We start from the raw sequence: 18313 nt of genomic DNA on the forward strand, positions 1-18313 counted from the left end.
TCAAAACTTTTTCTATTTCTTAGAAAAGGCTTGAAATGTTTCATTCGATGTTAATCTTAATCTTCCAATGGAATTAAACTTGATCATCGGCTTTTCCCTTCTCAATTTCATTTGAATTTGAGCCTTAAACTTTTTAGAACGAAAGGCAAGAAGATATCAGAGAACTTATCAACCAAATAGACCGGATTTTATATCGAGATTAACGAGAAGCGAAACAGTCCATTTAAAAAAGAATTGAAAATCTATTGAAAGAATATTCAACTTGAGTGTTCTGACTAAATCAAAAGTTTTCTCGTGAACTTTACGAAACTGCTCATGAATAATTAGAACGCTACATTTCTCGAAATCGGTTCGAGTTCAAAAAAAAGAACGAGTAAATAGAGAATCTCAATTCATGATGTTGTTTACCATTCGCATTATCAGTTTTCCATGTACTTAAAATGAAGCTTTGAAAGTTATCTTTCGATATCATCATGTTCAAGATATGAACTTATTCAAGTGTTTTCATGGGATCAAAATTATCTTATTTTCATCTGTTTGATTGATGTCAACGTAAATGATTGTTCTCAGTAAACCGGAAGAATATTTCATCTTGTTGATTTTATTATTCGAAGTCTCTACTTTTTCAGATCGAATTCTGATCATTTCCAATTTCACCTGATCGGAAATTTGACACTAAATGAAAGTAAACGACCTTGAAATTGAAACAAACTGCTGATTAATCAATTGGAGTCAATTTATGTTGTTATGGTTTATCATTAAAAAGATCATAACTAATTATTAATTATCCATAAGTCATTGAAACGTAATTATGATCAGCTAACCTCTTGATTATTCTCATCAATAAGAACCTGGTTAGGAATTTACCACAAAATATGTTCGCTCAGCTATTCCTAAGTGCCGCCTGTGGACCTAAAAATAAATCTTTCGATAATCGATCAATATCTTTAATAACGAGTATAATAAATGTAGTTCTAGATTTTCAACTCTAATTTGCACGGGACCAAAATCTCAACTTTGCGAGAAAATTATGTTTATTAATCATCAATTATTAGTATTTGGATTAATCGAATTAGTTGTTTATTTTTTTGAATTTTCCGCGAAAATGTTCGATATCAAAATCGATACGATGATCGATAGTCAGAAAAAGTAAACAATGTTAACCTTTGTTTTGGTTTTCTTCAATTAGTAAATTAATTCTCATTTTCTAATTGTTAATTTTTCCAATTAGAAGATTGATTAGTTTAATTGGACTTTTTGTCATCATGATCACAACTGCAAATTTTCGTGCTCTTCCCTTGCATCTGAAGATAATAGTGAGCGTGAAGAAATGTTACCAGCGACATCCGATCGCTTTGATTGGCTTGGGTCATGCATTCGTTGGCGTTTTTGGGTATTTCTTTTACATTGACAAACTTTTGGCGACCAACCAGCGGGTGATGCCACGATATCGGAGTTGGTACACTGTGTACAGACCTGATGACGTGCGATTAAAATTGACACCGAAAAGATTTGTCACCGATAAGCAATTCATGAAGGAAGATCATCATGACTACAATGATGATGCTCCAAGCACTTTGGTTCCACCAGTTAAATTCAGAGCTAATCGTGAACGTTTAGGAGGAAATGGTTATGTCCAATGAGAAGTTAAATTGTAGTGTATCATAAAAATTCAAAGAATTATCTAGATTAAAGTGTTTAATTGGTCTATGGCCTGTGTTGAAGTGTCAGCATTAAAAACGCGAATCATTTATCCGGATATGAAGAATTGAAGTAAACCCATTCGGCCATTAATAAATTCGATTAATGGTTTATTGTTCGTAAATACGATGGATGAATTGAGAGATACTTCGAATTCGTGGTTTTCGTCTAATTATTCATGTCTCTTAGATCAACTCAGACTTCCATCCTGATTATCACTTTGATTAGAATCTATTTCCACGAACCCTCCTCATAACAAAGTGGATACATTTATGATCGAAATAGTTGAAGACTGAATTGAAATTCGAGTTTGAAACCAACTTTGTTCTATTTGAAATTGAATAATCAGTGTTAATAGCTCGAAGCGATTCGTTTCTTTCGCGATGGACCATATAAAGAATCGCTTCTCCTTTTTAATCTTTTGAAGGTTAGCGGAGGAAGAAAACAAAACTTTTCAGTTAATCGATTTAGGCTCCTACCTTTGTTAGCATCTTAATCTTTTCCTTCTCTCTCATTTCGATTCTCATTTTCTATTACTAATCGAAAAAGATAAATTCAGTTATTTGGACAATTTCAGTTCCAATCGTTAAAGTGACTCTTCTTATTTTCAGCTTCAATTGTGCGATTTAAAATTCATCTGTGATTTAATTATTTCCAATGTGTTTTCTAACTGACTAGGTAAGTGATTAACTTTAAACTTCGTAATCGTTGCAATGAGAAAGATCATCATCATGGATAAACAGTGAAACGAATTCGTTAGACATCAACGATGATTATTTTTGATTGTCAATCATTCAATTACATCCAATTGGCTTTGTTAACAATCAGCAGTCGAATTGATCTTGTAAATTGTTTAAAACTCCCGTTTAACAATTGTGACCTTAGTTTGATTTCCAATAGACTTAATTGTAAGATTTTAATCAATTCAGTCAACTACCTGACTTAGCATAAGTTTAATTGTTTTAATTCAATCATTTCCTCCTCCTTTCCCTCCTCCATCTTCCTCCATCTTCCTGCTCCTTTCTCATCATTAGGAAATGATGTGAACATTTTTCTCTGGTAAAATTACATTTAGTTTATTCAATTAACTTGATTGTTTAATTTGTCATAAAGTCTCAATTGTATTGTGAATGTTTCTCATTAACTTTACCTTTTCCATAATTATAACTTCATCTCACCTTTTGAAATAACTTCTCATCGATCCAACTGATTAACTAATCCAGTAAACTGGTGAACAAATGATTCTGATGTGATCTAATCAAACATAAGGCCTTCAATCTTATTGTGGGTGATTAAGAAATTAAGTGTTGGTGCTTAACTGAGTTTATCAGTTGAACGTTTTAATTAGTGTTTCAGATCAACAATTTAGAAGTGAATAATTGAGACCAAGGGACAGAATTGAAATGTCATGTAAATGGCTTCATCTTTTTCCGAAAATGATTCTAATCAAGATAATCAAGCTGAGAAAATTAACAATCTAAGTGAACAAAATTTTTTAATAGAAAAAAAGTTAACAATGAATAAGAATGATGAAGATTCAGATGAAATATTGAGTCCATCAGATGAACACGATTATCGTTCAGCTCGACAAAATCGTCGAGCAGCATCAGTTGTCGATTGGAATGACATAAAATCATTAGGACCGATACTCAATCGGTTGCCTCGAAAAAAGTCAATCGCATCTCTCGGTGTTTCGTCTAAATTTAGTTCCACTGATCGATTTCATCACTTGAATAAATTGTCGTCAAATCGACCTCACATCAAATCTTTTGATCTAGAGAGCTTAATCCCTCTGTTGGCTAATCCATCAGAGGATAACACGGTTTCGTTAGCTAAGTGTTTAGCTAATCTTCGTCACGAAATGTCCTTGTCTATTGATCTGATCAACGCGTTTATCTCTTCGCCGATCAATGGTATTGATCTTCTTTTTAATCTTTTGAAAGTTTCAGAAAACTCGAATCGAAATGTTTCAAATGTGAATAACAATCAACAATTACCGTCGTTTGCATGGTCTTATTTACAATTGGAAGTTCTCAATTGCTTGAAAACCATAATGGACACTTCGTTGGGAATACAACAAATCATTGGCGACGAATCAAATTATGCAGAAAAATTGGCCTCAGGTAAAATTGATTTCCATTCAATTGTCTTCTCAGAATGAGTATCAACACTTTTACCTGATTAATTGATAATCAATGATGACAAATATTTGTTTGTTACCTTAAAGTGAACACCTTAAATGCAATCATAAGCATAATGGAAAGTGTGAGACTAATTAGATAAATTAATTCTGAGTGTTGTCTCTCTGATGGAAACAATTAAATAATTACCTTGATCCGAAAAGAGAGACCATATTTGTCAATGTATTTCCACTGAGATCACATTTAAACAATTATCTAAAATAAGGTTAATTGTCATTAATTTTTCTCCTATTTTAATTATCACAGCTCTTGACACCACCAATCGAACCATAAAAAAGCAAATTTTTGACCTTTTATCGGCTCTTTGTGTTTATAGTAAGGATGGACATTGGAAAGCTCTGCAAACCCTTAATCACTATCAGGTAATCACAATTTAGAGTAAATTACTCTTGAGAATCAACGAATTGAACATCAATTAATAGAAATGAATTGGACTCGAAACAGTTAAGCAAGACAACAATGAGAAACTTAATTAATTCAATTGTAATAGTTGATTGACATTATACTTGAATCAACATTCAGGTAAATTGGATTAACATCTGATCCACTGATCAGATGGAAACAGAAAGGGAACATTAATTGTTTAATTAAGAGATTAACAAACTTTACTATGGAAAATTGTGAACAATTAACTTTTCAATCAGACAAATTGTAGTTAATCTGAATTTTGACTCTTTATTTTTTTTGTATTATTCGAATAGGCACTTAAACGAACTCGATATCGATTTGAAGTGATCGTAGATGAGCTTCAAAATGCTAAGAATTTGGAATATAAGACCAAACTATTGGCCTTCATCAATTGTTTAATCATATCAGCGGGTAACGGGAAGGAAAGGTCTTCCGTTAGAAATGAATTCATTGGACTTAAATTACTTCAATTAATTTCTGAAATTCGTCGTGAAGGAACAAATGATGAACTATCGAAGCAAATTGATCTTTTTGAAGAACAGAGGAAATCAGATGATAACATTGATTCTTTAGATGTTAATTCACATCAGGACATATTCTTCACGATTCTCCGTCAAGTATCAGGGCAGCCTGAATACGAAACGCCATTTCTTCATCTATTACAACATTTACTTACCATCGATTATGGTTCTAGTGATATTCCTTCAGTTATCTGGGAAACTGCATCAACTTTAGTCCATCGAGCAACCACATTGATTGAATCTCGCGATGATGCAGATAAATTGATCCGTTGGCACACCAAAAGAAGAGGATCGATTGACCCAACCTCAGGTTCTCGATTAAGCGCTTTATCATCGCCGATCAATTTAGCATCACCAACAACTCCTCAAAAATCATTCTCTCGCAATTGCAGTCGGCCATTGTCACCAGCCGAATCTAAATTTGAACCGATTCAAGGTGAATATCAATTACATTAAACTGACTCTTTATCATTTGATTAACACCAATTTCCTTTTACTTGTTTCAGAAACAAATGACACACCACAAGCGTCTCTCGAATCGACTCCTTTTCAACCCTCCCTTCCTCCGCCACCTCCACCTCCACCTCCTCCTCCTCCGCCGCCACCACCACCACCGCCTCCTCCTCCATCATCGAGAATGTCTTCAAGTCAACCCTGTTTTCCTGTTGGAATGAACAATTCATATTGTTCACCCTTATTATCTGCATCGACTCCTTCTGAACCTGAATACCTCAAGTTGACAAACTTCGATATCCCAAAGCCCAAGAGTAAAATGCGATCATTAAATTGGGTGAAAATTCCTTGTCAGAAAGTGATTCAATCGAATCAATCTAATCTATGGAATTTAATGGCTCAAGAAAAATCAGCAATTAAAACTCTATCCGTTGATTTCGATTCTTTGGAAGAGCTTTTTTGTCAACCCAATAGCTCATTAGTTTCTTCAACATTATCTACATCTACTAATGGACATGTATCTTCATCCTCGACATCAAACGCATCATCAATTTCATCTTCAATTGCTTCTGGTTGTTTACAATCTTCATGCTCATCATTAACATCAGTCTCATCGTTTCAACCAAATACAACAATTAACGGCCACAATATCCATCACCATATTCATATACACACTCATTCATCTGATTCTAGTTCGGGCTCTTGTTCCCCAATACCGAATCGTTTAGTACTCGATGGACTATCGACATCCCCCTGCGGCAGTTTAGATAGGAAAATAATGAAAAGACACAGTGGCGAATATGGAACCAATCAAATCTCTCCGCCTGAAACAATTAATCTCAATATTCTAGATGGTAAGAAATCGCTCTCAGTGAACATCTTTTTGAAACAATTTCGAGGATCAACCGAAGAACTGATTGATTCGATTAAAAATGGCGACCATGGGTCAATTGGAGCAGAAAGATTAAGAAGTCTAATGAAACTATTACCAGAATCAAATGAGAAGCAACAATTACAAAAGTATATCAATGATTTGAACCGAATGCCAATCGCCGAGAAATTTTTAACTCAGTTGATTCAAATTCCCAAGTAAGTAAAATGATCAGTATGGTTTCCAAGATATGGTTAATATCTAAGGCCCATAAGTTACTATTTGATGAACTAAGATGTTAATTGAAGAGATCAATTACTAATGAGAATGAATCATTGATTCCAACTTGATTATCATCCTACAAATTAACTAAACACGAAAGAAACAATATTACAAATATGAAGCAGCGAATCGGTTAGTCAGCGAAGGCGAAAAATTCATGAGTAACTGAATTAGTAACACTCGTAAAGGCCACAATCAAGGCTATTTGGTTATCTAATTCAATAATAATACAAAACAATCCATATAAGTGATTATCTAATTACTAGATTACATTGATTTGGTATTCGCTCTAACAACTTCCTTGCTTGATATTGACAGTCTTATAGTTCAAGTAATCAATTTAATTAGAGTGATCATTTATTGATTGACATTAATCCGTGGGTTTTCATCATTTAACTAACTCTTCATCGTCTAAAATTAACGAAAAATTTATCAACAAATTGATAAAATTAACCTTGTATTAGATAATTAATGGTTAGATTAATGAAAACAATTAGGTTGAATTGACCTTGAAAATGGCCTTGTACAGTTTTCCAAACTAAAAAGTTGTAGGTTTGCAAAAGACAAAAGTATCAAAATGATGATAATCATTAATTTGGATTAATAATCAGTCTGATTAATTGAAACGAATTATTTTTCCAGTTACCAATTACGAATTGAATGTATGCTCGTAAAGGAGGAATTTGACTCTAACATCGCATCCTTAGAACCATCGATTTCGATAATTGAAGCAGCAGCTAACGGTAAATTATTATTCTAATAAAATTCGATGAATTCTGTTAATTCAAGTTTTCTTTCTTCCAATTACAGAGCTCAAAACAAATGAAAATCTACGAAATGTCATGTACTTAATTCTTGTTGCTGGAAACTTTCTCAACTCGGTAAGAACAATCTAATGTTTGATGCTATTGGATTTTTAATTGTTTTTGATTAATTGTAGGGAGGATACGCCGGAGATGCTGTTGGATTTAAGATGATGTCCTTGACTAAACTATCAGAGATTCGAGGTAATAAACCAGGATTCAGTCTAATCCATTACGTAGCTTTAGAATCAGTGAAGAAAAATATTCATGGGTTTCTTGAGTGTTCTAATAGCTTTGAAGAAGCTGCTAAGTAAGTCAATCAACGATTATTGATCTGAGTCTACGAATCGACTAATTGTTATTATTTGTTTACAGGATATCGGTTGACTCATTAAAAGATGAGATCAAAGCGATTTCGAGTAAAATAACAAGCTTGAAAAAGACAATATCGTCATTGAAAGGATGTTTAGAACTCTTTTTCGTTGAGATGAGTCGATTTCTCGATGCAGCATCAAAAGAGATCGAGAGATTAACTGTTTCCATAGAAATTGAAATCGAAAGAACCAGGATTGATTTGGCTCAATTCCTTTGTGAAGATATATCGACATTCAAATTGGATGAATGTTTTTCTGTTTTTGCTTCATTTTGCCAACGATTCAAATTGGCCTGTGATGAAAATGAGCGAAGACGTGAAGTTGAAGCTAAAAATGAAAGAAGAAGAAAAAATCTGACCAATGAGAATCGTAAATACGTTATAACTGAAACGGAAGCTAACGGTGGAGAGCTCATTCTATCCGGAAGTAATACTTTACCTAAGATTAGAGCGAGTCGACTGGCTCTTAATGAGTCTAATACTGATGACGATTTAGCAACTGGGCTGATGGAACTACTCAAAAGCACCAATGATTTATCTGGATCAATTTACGATTCTGCATATGGATCACTAAGAAGAGTTGGAAGCGGTCGAAGATCAACAACTCGAACAGTTAATTCGTATCACCCCGAATCTGCGAGAGAACGTATTCCAAATTCAGATGGACTCTACTCCTCAAATACACGATTAGGTGACATTGAGTGTAACATATTCGAGATTCCCGAAGAACCTAAATTGTTAAAATCAGATGCAAAAGTCGATGAGAAAGAGGAAAAATGTCCATTTGAAAGATTCACGCCAAGTAGAAGGTCATTTTCAATTAAAAGTTCTAATAGAAAATTACTCAACTGTTCCGAGAATTCAGTTGAACCTCAAGAACCAATCGTCAATACAACCACTGGAACATCAGTGGACAAAGAGGAATCGAAAGATGCTCGTAATTATTGGAAATCTTTAGACTCGAGTGAAAACAGCGGATCAAAAGGACTAATATTCACCAATCAATCGAATCAGCCAACAGCAGTTATAGCACCAACTCAGATCGAGACAACAAAAGATTCGAAAGAGAATAATAGTAACGGAATAGCTCGTCGACCGAATGTATTGGAAACTTCATCGAAATCGTCGTCATCATCTTCAATCAAATCTGAACTGATTGGCCCATTAAACAGTAGGAGAAACTCAATTTTATCACCAACGAGTAACAATTCAACAGCAGCTTATGTGAAACCAGTTCAATTGACGGAAAAACAAATCATGTCCTCAATCGGAAGATCATCTTCATCTTCATCATCTTCGTCTTCATTGTTTAATGGTAAAAGTTCACGATCACGAGTTCCGGTCAGAAAAGATAGTTTAACTACTCCACCTAAGCCCCTGAAAGCGGAAACCACGGACGATGATTCAGAACAAGATTTACAATCAACTAATAGACTTAATAAAATTAATTCAACGAAAAGAGATCCATTAGAACATCGTTTATATCGAAGTGTTGCTCGAAGTACAAGTAATTTAAGACGTTCTCCACCAAGTATAGTTAATCGAATTGCAGCCAAATCGACATACGACCGATCGAAAAGCTATTTAAATAATGGTCCAAACTCGTCCAATCTCATAGATTCTAATCCGAATCTTGTGAAACGTAGAGTTCAAAATCCACCCGAATATTCAGTTAGACGAATGAACCAAATCCCGTCAAATGGTGAGCCAAGGTCATTCATGAGACAAACCTCGTCATCAGCCGCTAAAACCCAAAAAACAGTTAATCTCGCGAGATTCAGATTCTAATCAAATATTATCTCAAATTAAATCAAATTTCGCCATTTATTCATAAAATTTGTGTAACTAAAATAATCTTTTCTATATTTTCACTGATAATATTTTGAGATTTATTAATATGTATATTGAAAATGAACTAAATCAATTAATCATTCATGGGAAAATTAAACTTCAAATTGTGATTACTGAATGTGTTTCAAATTTAATATTTTTTTCAGAAACTTTTCAGAAATTAGCAGTTGAGTTTAAAATATTTATTATTGACAAAAATAATTTAGATTTGACTATCAACTCATTTACATTATTACAATATATTAATTATCAAAAGAATGAGTCTATTCGTATATTTAAATGCTGTTACAATTTAAGGTCTTGACATTATAATCCCAATCGCAACGATTTCCATTTGGATTCCATAAGGTTCCCTTAGGGCAAGTTAACTCCATTGGTTTACCATGAACGCACCAAAAGTATTTTGAACAATCAGATGGATGAGGAACGAATTGAGTCGCTGAATTGGAACAATCCATATCCTTAGGAACTTCATCTTCGGATGCAGGTTTCGATGTTGATCCTCCTTGAACATTAGGTATCTCTGTCGACGAGGATACTGAAGGTGATGTTGTTGTTGATGGTCTGGTTGAAGCAACAGATGAAGGTTGAGTCCACCAAGTTGGTGAAGGCTTGGCAGTAGTGGTCATTTCTGAGGGATCAGGCATGATGACCTGGTAGCCTTTAAGATCGTCATTGAGAACTCTCAGTAAACTGTCCTTTTTACCGCAAATACCATTGAAATCGTCAAGATCTGAAAGATAGAAGAGACGAAAGAGATGAGACGTATAAGATACATGAAAGTCCATGAAAGGGAAATAATTACCTAAAGACCAGGTCATAGCTCCACCATAACCTTGATCACGAATGAACTTCATTTTAATTGATAAACTCTCTTCGTCTTCATAACCAACCCATTGGTCTTGATAATAAGCGAAAGGCACTTTACCAGCATCGTCCCATTTTCTTGTCCAATTTTTTGATTTCACTTGATTGCAAATCTTTTTAACGAATTAATTTCATTGGATTAGTTTGATTTCATTGATCAAATAGAAACAAATTATTATTACCTCATAATAAGCAAGAATTCCCGATTCTCCGGTATAGTTACCCGCTTCTCCACCTCCGATCCACTTCTTAATCGGGGCTTTTAGTCCGTTATTTTCTTTACTACCGAGGGTGTAGCTTCGGCCGTAAAAAGGGACACCAACAATTAACTTGTGCTTAGGTGTTCCCATCGAAGCCCATAATTGAAGACCATCTCTCTAATCAAATCAAATCGAATCAATCAATCAATCAATTGCTATAATGAAATCGGCTCTACATCGACAAGTTGATATACTTACAACATTGAGTTTCTCGTAAGCATATTCATCAAATGATCGCGGATACAATGGACTATGAACATCGGCAAAACCAGCCCAATTACCTCGCAGATCATAAGTCATGACATGAATTTGATCTAGATACCTGATTATACATGGATAGAAGTTAAATCAAGGTCAAAGTGGGAATAACAGTGGAAACAATCAATTAATTACCTCGCTAAATCATAAACTTCGTAACCTTCTTGTAGACGAAACTTGGCAACAGGAACAGCAGCAGATAAAATATATTTGTCGTCATCAAATGCAGCTTTCATTTCCTAGATAATTTAACAATCAATTAGACTGAGAGCAATTAAGATGATTAATCAACTAACTTTTACTAATTTAAGGAAATTTTCTTTATCAGAATATTTTCCTTGGCGATCAGTGGCTCCAGGATATTCCCAATCCAAATCGAACCCATCGAATTTATATTTTCTCAGAAACGATACCACAGAAGAGATGAAAGTTTTTCTTCTTCCTTCATCAGCGACCATATTTGAATATTTAGCACCACCTTCGGCCCATCCGCCCACAGCAATCATCACTTTCAACTGAGGCCACTTCTCACGAAGACCGACAAACTTTTCGTATCCCTCTGACGATCAAATTAACAGACAGTTAATTAGATTGAAACAATTTGTTTTAAAAATAATGGAACTTACTCCTGACATAATCATATTCGGGATCGATTGATTCAAGTTCAAAGGTTTTCTCATTCATACCAACAAATGAATAGATGACATGAGTACATAGATCACCCGAAATATTGTCGATATCATAATTCATGGGAGGCTTTCGGTAATTCGCCCAAGCAGCAAAGTAACAAACAATTTTTCCAGGAATTTGATTTGTTACATTTTTCACTTCACAATTAACTATCGAAATAGATGAAAACGATTAATTAAAAGATTGAGATTGAAACTTTCAGATTAACTGCAACTTACCAATAGTGAATAGGGTGAGAAACACAAAAACAACTAAATTAATCAATTGCTTCATGATTAGCAACTGATTCTATTGACTATCAAGGTGATGTTCAAAAGGCAAATGATTATCAATTAAAGAAATGAACGTTATTTATAAACGAAATGATATTTTCTTTGGTAAAGAGACTGAGAAACAGGCAAAGGGCGGGCAAATGCTGAGATGTTGATTGGGTGTGGATTTCATGATATGGATAAAGGTGAAAATGAACATTTGGGATACAATTAACAAAATTTTCTCATTGAATGGCCATTGACCTGAGACCATTGAACTTGATTTAATTCACTTTTTCATTATTATTATTAAATAAAGTTTGCTGTCACTCTAACAATTAGCGACCACTTATTGGATGAAATGTCAATCCGGATTTACTGGAAACAAGTGATAACCTGAACTGAATTACGATGCAACCTTAATAGTTAATGTGATTGATAATCTTGACATTAATTGTTACAAAATGTTCATTAAGCATCTAAAGGTGTTTACAGGATATAGTTAATTAGATTTACTTTTTACCTTCATTTTAGTCATTTTATGTCTAATTCGTTCAGCTAAATGGCTCTAACGAAATATAGTTGAATCTACAATTGAAAATGTGTCAGTATTAACACGATTAACATTTATTTAGATCAATTTAGATGATATATAATATAAAAGACCAGAGATTCGACATTTTCTATTATTATTAAATCTGAATCTCAACTTGAATTTGATGAAGAATATCATTTATTTCCAGTTTCTTAATCAATTGAACAATTTCACTTTGAATTCAATTTGATAGTCAATGAACTCGTTGAAATTATAAGAAAAAACATTGACTCTAACAGTTTAATCGACAAGTTTAACTGGTTTTAAAGTGAAACTGATTAACTTTTTCTAATCATTATAATCAAATGATCTTTGTCAATTAAGGTTTGAATTGCTCAATGTTTTTTTCTGTTTTGATTAGTAAATTATTACAATGTAAAAATAATATCAGAAAATATCACTTTCTCTTTTGCGTCTCTTGTTGATTATTAATAAAATCTTGGAAATGGAAGTCGTTCTGTTGGTTGAAGCCAATTAATCGGCGACCATTTGGTCTCAAACTGATCGATTACATGAAATGTATAAACTGGTCGAGGTGAATTCGATTGATTAGGTCCACTCTTATGAACAACTAATCCGTGGATAAGCAATAAAGATCCTTTCGGCACAGTAACAGGTCGAAATGAAGACTCGTCATACTCCGTTTCAGGGAAATCGAATGAAACTTTGATCCCCGAATCGTCTTCACTTCTTACGAATCTACGAGTGACATTTTCCTTGTGAGACTTTGGAATGAACCATAAACACCCGTTTTCGAGAGTAACATCTTCTAATGCGAACCATAATCCAGTCAATTTAATCTCTGGTTCAGTGAATAGAAACTCGGCATCTTTGTGAGCTGTAACTTCACTTCCAACTTTCGGGTTCTTAAATATTATCATGCTCTGGACAATCGCTGGTTCCACGAATTCAAGACTTTTTAACAGATTTTTGATTCGATCATTGAATGTTACCTGTTTAAAGATTGGATTGAAATGATGAAGAGCATGACCTATTTTGTTCAAACATTGACCACGAGGAACAATTAGATTGCCATCAGAATCAAGGGCCTTCTCTTCAAAGAAAAAAGAAATTCTATCTCCTGAATTGAGAAAATAGTCATTTCCTTGTTGCCCTTTTCCCGTTTTGAATACAGTTCGATTTTCATTGAGATCAAAAGTTTCCACGATATTTTTGGTCTCTTTCAAAATGGAATCGACATCATTTGAATCAAGAAAATTAGGGAACACAGCATATCCATTGGTCCAATAATCTTTAATCAAATTCTCATAAGAGTCCATTGTATTACAAACAATTCACAGAGAAAAACAATTGAGGTGGATAATTAAATTATTGTCAAGGAAAAGATGAGAAATTAATTTGTACCGTTATGTTTGGACTGAAAGCAAATTAACATCACTTGATTGTTTAAAATGAAAGAAAAGACTAGATTGTGATGAATGTCATCGCCTTTGAACAATCTTGTCACTTGCAAATCTAATCATATCAACCTTTTTGGTGATAATCTGGTTAATCTGACAACAGAATTGATAAAAATGATTAGTTACTAGAAAGAATTAAATTCCGAGTTTACAGATTGTACTATATGAACGGTCCCCAAATAGAAAAATAGTTTAACCTTAGTAACTATAGTTACTATTTCAACCTTGGGTTGTCCTGATTCGGTGTCAGTTATTTACAGATTGTGATTAAATCTGAGCCTCTTTAATTGTTTACTTTTGACATTTTATTTGTTGTGGTCATTCTCCGGTGAATAATGAAGGGAAAACTTGAGCTTTCGAGTCTCTCCAGGTTGGTGAAGCGATCCTATGCTTCCCAGGCTCAAGCTGTTCGTAAAAGTGAACCTAAAAAGGAATTGGTTAAAGGTGAATTGAAACAAAAGGTTTTACCTAATGGTATGGTTGTTGCTTCTTTGGATAATCTTTCACCAGTAGCTAAAATTGGAGTTTATGTTCGTGCTGGACCTCGTTTTGAAACTTCTAAGGAAGTAGGTGCATCTCATTTCATTCGATATGCTGCTGGAATGCACACACAAAATTTCACCATCTTTGGTATTACACGAAATATTGAGTATTCTGGTGCATCTCTAACTGTTTCCTCTACTCGTGATGATATCATTTACCGTATGAATGGATTAAGGGAATCCATCAAGGACAATTTCAAATATCTTGCCGATACAGTCTCTCGACCAGCCTTTAAATTTTGGCAACTTGATGATTATAGATACCGAATGGAAGTAGAGATTGAACGAGCCAGGATTGACCCACAACAAGTTCTCCTTGAGGAAGTTCACCGAATTGCTTTTCGAGGAGGTTTGTCCAATTCCCTGTTCGCATCTAAAGAGGTTCTTGAGCATCATGATCCAGAACATTTATCAGAAATGCTTCATCATTACCATCAAAGAACTTTTATTAATAAACGAGTTGCGATCGTTGGACTAGGGGTTGATCAAGATCATCTATTAGAACATGTCGAAAAGACTTTCGGATTATCTGATTTCTCTGGTCCAGAGCTTGCTAAATCTAAATTCATTGGAGGTGAATCTAGATTAATTATGGACGCTGGTCGTAATCAAACTTATGCTGTGGTCGCAACTGAGGGAGCAAGGTAACTATCCTATTCTCATGTTGAGTTGATTAATTTTGGTTTTTGAAAGATCACTAATGTTACTTTTTCACTTTTAGTTCTGAAAATCTTAAGGATGTTTTGGCTTTCACTTTATTGCAAAATATTCTCTCAACTGGAGTTCACGTTCCAAAAGGAATGGGTGCTAGCAAACTCTCTCAAGCTGCAGGAAAAGTAGCTAAAGCTCCATTCAGAGTAGATACTTTAAATCTAAATTATGCTGATTCTGGTTTATTTGGAGTTGCTATTGCTTGTCATGCCAAGGAATCTGGAGACATTGTCAAGGCTGTGGTCAATAAAATGCGAGAAACTTGTAAAAATGTGAAAGAGGACGAATTGCAAACCGCAAAGTAAGTCCATCATCTCATATTGACCAAACTAATTGTTAATCTAATTACTTGTTTTCTTCTCCTTCTTCTAGAAATCAAGCCAAAGCGGCTCTTTTGATTGCTTCTGAAGATGAAGGTAATCTCATTGATACCTTAGCTGCTACACTTATGAATCAACATGAGGCTAAATCCATCGATGAATTGGAGAAACACATTGATGGTATTACACTAAAGGATATTCAATCAATTGCATCAAAGATAGTTAAATCCAAGGGAACTTTAGTCTCTGTGGGTAATTTAGATAATATGTGTTACTTGGAGGATTTAGCTTAGCAAGTTAATATTTTGGCTAAAAAGTTTTAACAGAACCATTTATGTGGAGATGATGAAACCCAGAGCACGAATCTTGAAACAATCTTAACATCTTGAAATGATTTATTCGAGTTAGAACATGTAAATTAAATTATTGTTATCATTTAAATGTTTCAAATTTGTCTGTATAAAGTCAATCTAAATTCTCTCCTATTCTTTCGGTTTCTCTTAAATAAGAATTAAAATTTCAAACTCAATGAGAAAATTTAATTTATTTAATTTTATTCATTGAAACACTTTACACAACTTTCGTGTCTAGAATAACGTAACAAATTGATTGATAGATAAAGAGATTGCGATGGTAACTTTAATCAACGCTTGATGAATGGTGATTGATAAATTACAAATTTCAAGAAAATCAGAGAATTGATTTAGCAAATAATGTAAGTAATTTGTGCACTGCTAATTTTGAATTGAATTGAATTGGAAAATAAAAATAAATTTATCAAGTTTGTTCAATGGCATCCACAAGATTTAACGACCATATTTCTGTACTTTTTAAGGATAACGTTTGAATTGTCGTCAAAATAAAGAACCATAATCGACGAGAGTTTAGTTGGGGCACAACTGGCTTTCGGCACTGAGCTTGGTTTCATTAAATGGACGAGGGTTTGAACTATGGCGTGATTGGTGGCGTTCGTTTGAGCGGTTAACGGAAAGGAGCATTCGCCATCACAAAAAGAAGCGGCATAACCTTCAGGAGCGATAATCCAATCTTGCCATCCGAGTTCTTTAAAACTGACAAATAAGCTCTTTTTCTGACAACTTCGGTTAGAGACAAATTCTGTTAATTCTGTATATGAAAAATAGAGATCATTAGAGTCATTTAGTCTTGAACAGATCGAATCTATGACTAACCATAATATGGATTATGTGGTTTGTAAGTGGACACTTCTTCGTTATTTTTAACATCTCTTTTCTTCCTATGTAGTAGATGCGAATGGCTTTTGAAAAACGCGAAAACGAACGGAAGATTTTCATTGTTTTCCATCGATCCATTTAGTCCTATGCTTTCAGGTGAAAGCTCTTTACCTGAGATTGAAAAAAACAGAACTGATTGATACATGATCAGCAATGAAAAAGGCAAATTACCTGTGGACGTTGAGTAAATAGTCATATAGAGACCAGAATTACTGTTTGGATTATCAATCCAAGTTTGTATGGCACCAGTGACGTTGAATATTAACCATCCTCGAACATTTGAGAAAGTTTTGCTTTCGATCAATCTTAACTTTCTAGAAATACAGAATAATATTACTCCTTAAATAAGGTACTAAACTACAATCAGGTACAATCAACTTACTTATTACGTTCGTTATCAATGAAATAAATATTTATCTCGAAAAGGTCGAGGATTTCTGGATGAGTTTCGTTCTTGAACAATCGTAACTCAGCACTAGAAACTTTGCTCCCTTGAGCTATTTCTCTTGTGTTAAACCAAAATCTAGATCCTTTGCTCAGGTTAGAATCCAATCCATTAATTTTAGCTAAATTATCGTTCATAAAGCTCACAATTACATCTGACTCGTTAAAAGCTTTGACAGTTGGATGGCTATCAAATTGTACACGATGATAAAAAGGATGACCATCCTTGTAGATGAGATTCAAAGTATCCTCATTGAGAAAAGATTGATAAATTTCTTTTAGATAAATAGATGAGAAAATTTCTGTGGAAAGAAAAGAAGGTTATAAGAAGATGATCGCCATTGATTAATGGAAGAGAAGGGAAGTGAAAGTTTTACCTTTTCTTTTCGGTTTCGGTCGATGATCCAATCCAAGAAGATTAAGCAAATGAGTTTGTAACTCTCTCTTTTCAGAAGTGGGTAAAAGTTTATAAGCGATACTCTGGTCATAACTGTTGCCAGTTAATCCTAATGCCAACAAAAATTCAATCAAATTAAAGATAATTAACAATCTGGTGAACAAGGTTATATTAAAAACGGTGATGAAATTAGTAAATTTGAAAGCTCTCCACTCGATAATCATGACTTTAAGGCAAATTAATTAATCATAACAAACTAACCAAAAACCAAGAAACAAAAAAGTAAACAAAATGAAAGAAACCCGAGTGGCTCCATCTGGTGTTTCGCTTTTCATTCAACTTATTCAATGTTTTGGTTAACATCTACCTTCTTAACTCTGTGATTAATTAATTATAACTAATTAAGAAAAAAACAGTCAATATGCATCAGTCTAATTTCAAGTACAACTTTTTCCTGTGCATCGAGTGATATATATAACAATTTACATCAAAATGTCTCCCTTATCACCTAACCCAAAATGTGAAAAGTGATCGTAAGTATAGTGAAGTAAGTAAACTTGCTATAGGCAATATTTAAACAATCGATATTTAAACATGTCTACCCAACAAACTCATATTTAAAATGAAACATTTAAAAAAGAAAAAATTTAAACTTTGACATTTAAAATATATGCTTTTGAAAATTGGACATCACTTCAAGGACCCGGCAAATCTATGAAAGAACAAATGGGAATTTTAAAATATTTGTAATCATTAAAGAAAAACATTCTCTGTAAACTGAACGTCTAGTTCGGTGCCCTGGTGGCAAAAATGCCTAATGCATTTGTCTACATGATGATA

At 33.8% G+C, this 18313-nt stretch overlaps 5 protein-coding genes across 7 annotated transcripts; 2 read left to right on the plus strand and 3 right to left on the minus strand.

Moving 5' to 3' along the window:
- The first annotated feature begins 1016 nt into the window (after positions 1 to 1016).
- Positions 1017 to 9411, plus strand: LOC128396452 (inverted formin-2-like). 3 transcript variants are annotated; one of them, XM_053357042.1, is made up of 9 exons: positions 1017 to 2379; positions 3645 to 3824; positions 4149 to 4264; positions 4604 to 5267; positions 5338 to 6373; positions 7080 to 7180; positions 7248 to 7318; positions 7378 to 7550; positions 7616 to 9411. In XM_053357042.1, exons 2-9 carry the CDS (start codon positions 3755 to 3757, stop codon positions 9399 to 9401), a joined length of 4017 nt encoding a protein of 1338 aa, XP_053213017.1. In that variant the 5' UTR covers positions 1017 to 2379; positions 3645 to 3754; the 3' UTR covers positions 9402 to 9411. The 3 variants fall into 3 exon arrangements, with proteins under 3 accessions (XP_053213017.1, XP_053213018.1, XP_053213016.1); XM_053357043.1 differs by having other exon boundaries at positions 3651 to 3824; XM_053357041.1 differs by lacking the exon at positions 1017 to 2379 and having other exon boundaries at positions 2400 to 3824.
- A 220-nt stretch (positions 9412 to 9631) lies between these two features.
- LOC128396464 (endochitinase-like) lies at positions 9632 to 12108 on the minus strand. The gene is made up of 8 exons (XM_053357056.1): positions 11758 to 12108; positions 11476 to 11688; positions 11146 to 11408; positions 10985 to 11088; positions 10790 to 10913; positions 10514 to 10708; positions 10270 to 10444; positions 9632 to 10197 (listed from the first exon to the last, which is right to left on the minus strand). Exons 1-8 carry the CDS (start codon positions 11810 to 11812, stop codon positions 9740 to 9742), a joined length of 1587 nt encoding a protein of 528 aa, XP_053213031.1. The 5' UTR covers positions 11813 to 12108; the 3' UTR covers positions 9632 to 9739.
- Positions 12109 to 12395: 287 nt separating this feature from the next.
- On the minus strand, positions 12396 to 13890 carry LOC128396475 (phytanoyl-CoA dioxygenase domain-containing protein 1-like). The gene has a single exon (XM_053357068.1). It carries the CDS (start codon positions 13663 to 13665, stop codon positions 12814 to 12816), a length of 852 nt encoding a protein of 283 aa, XP_053213043.1. The 5' UTR covers positions 13666 to 13890; the 3' UTR covers positions 12396 to 12813.
- Positions 13891 to 14018: 128 nt separating this feature from the next.
- On the plus strand, positions 14019 to 15916 carry LOC128396551 (cytochrome b-c1 complex subunit 2, mitochondrial-like). The gene is made up of 3 exons (XM_053357150.1): positions 14019 to 14992; positions 15070 to 15360; positions 15432 to 15916. Exons 1-3 carry the CDS (start codon positions 14142 to 14144, stop codon positions 15670 to 15672), a joined length of 1383 nt encoding a protein of 460 aa, XP_053213125.1. The 5' UTR covers positions 14019 to 14141; the 3' UTR covers positions 15673 to 15916.
- Positions 15917 to 15996: 80 nt separating this feature from the next.
- LOC128396552 (bone morphogenetic protein 5-like) lies at positions 15997 to 17754 on the minus strand. The gene is made up of 5 exons (XM_053357151.1): positions 17454 to 17754; positions 17015 to 17378; positions 16804 to 16946; positions 16570 to 16743; positions 15997 to 16504 (listed from the first exon to the last, which is right to left on the minus strand). Exons 1-5 carry the CDS (start codon positions 17695 to 17697, stop codon positions 16167 to 16169), a joined length of 1263 nt encoding a protein of 420 aa, XP_053213126.1. The 5' UTR covers positions 17698 to 17754; the 3' UTR covers positions 15997 to 16166.
- Positions 17755 to 18313: the final 559 nt, after the last annotated feature.

The sequence above is a fragment of the Panonychus citri genome, unplaced genomic scaffold (genome assembly GCF_014898815.1).
Source record: "Panonychus citri isolate SS breed McGregor unplaced genomic scaffold, ASM1489881v1 Contig00144, whole genome shotgun sequence".
Lineage (NCBI taxonomy): Eukaryota > Metazoa > Arthropoda > Arachnida > Trombidiformes > Tetranychidae > Panonychus > Panonychus citri.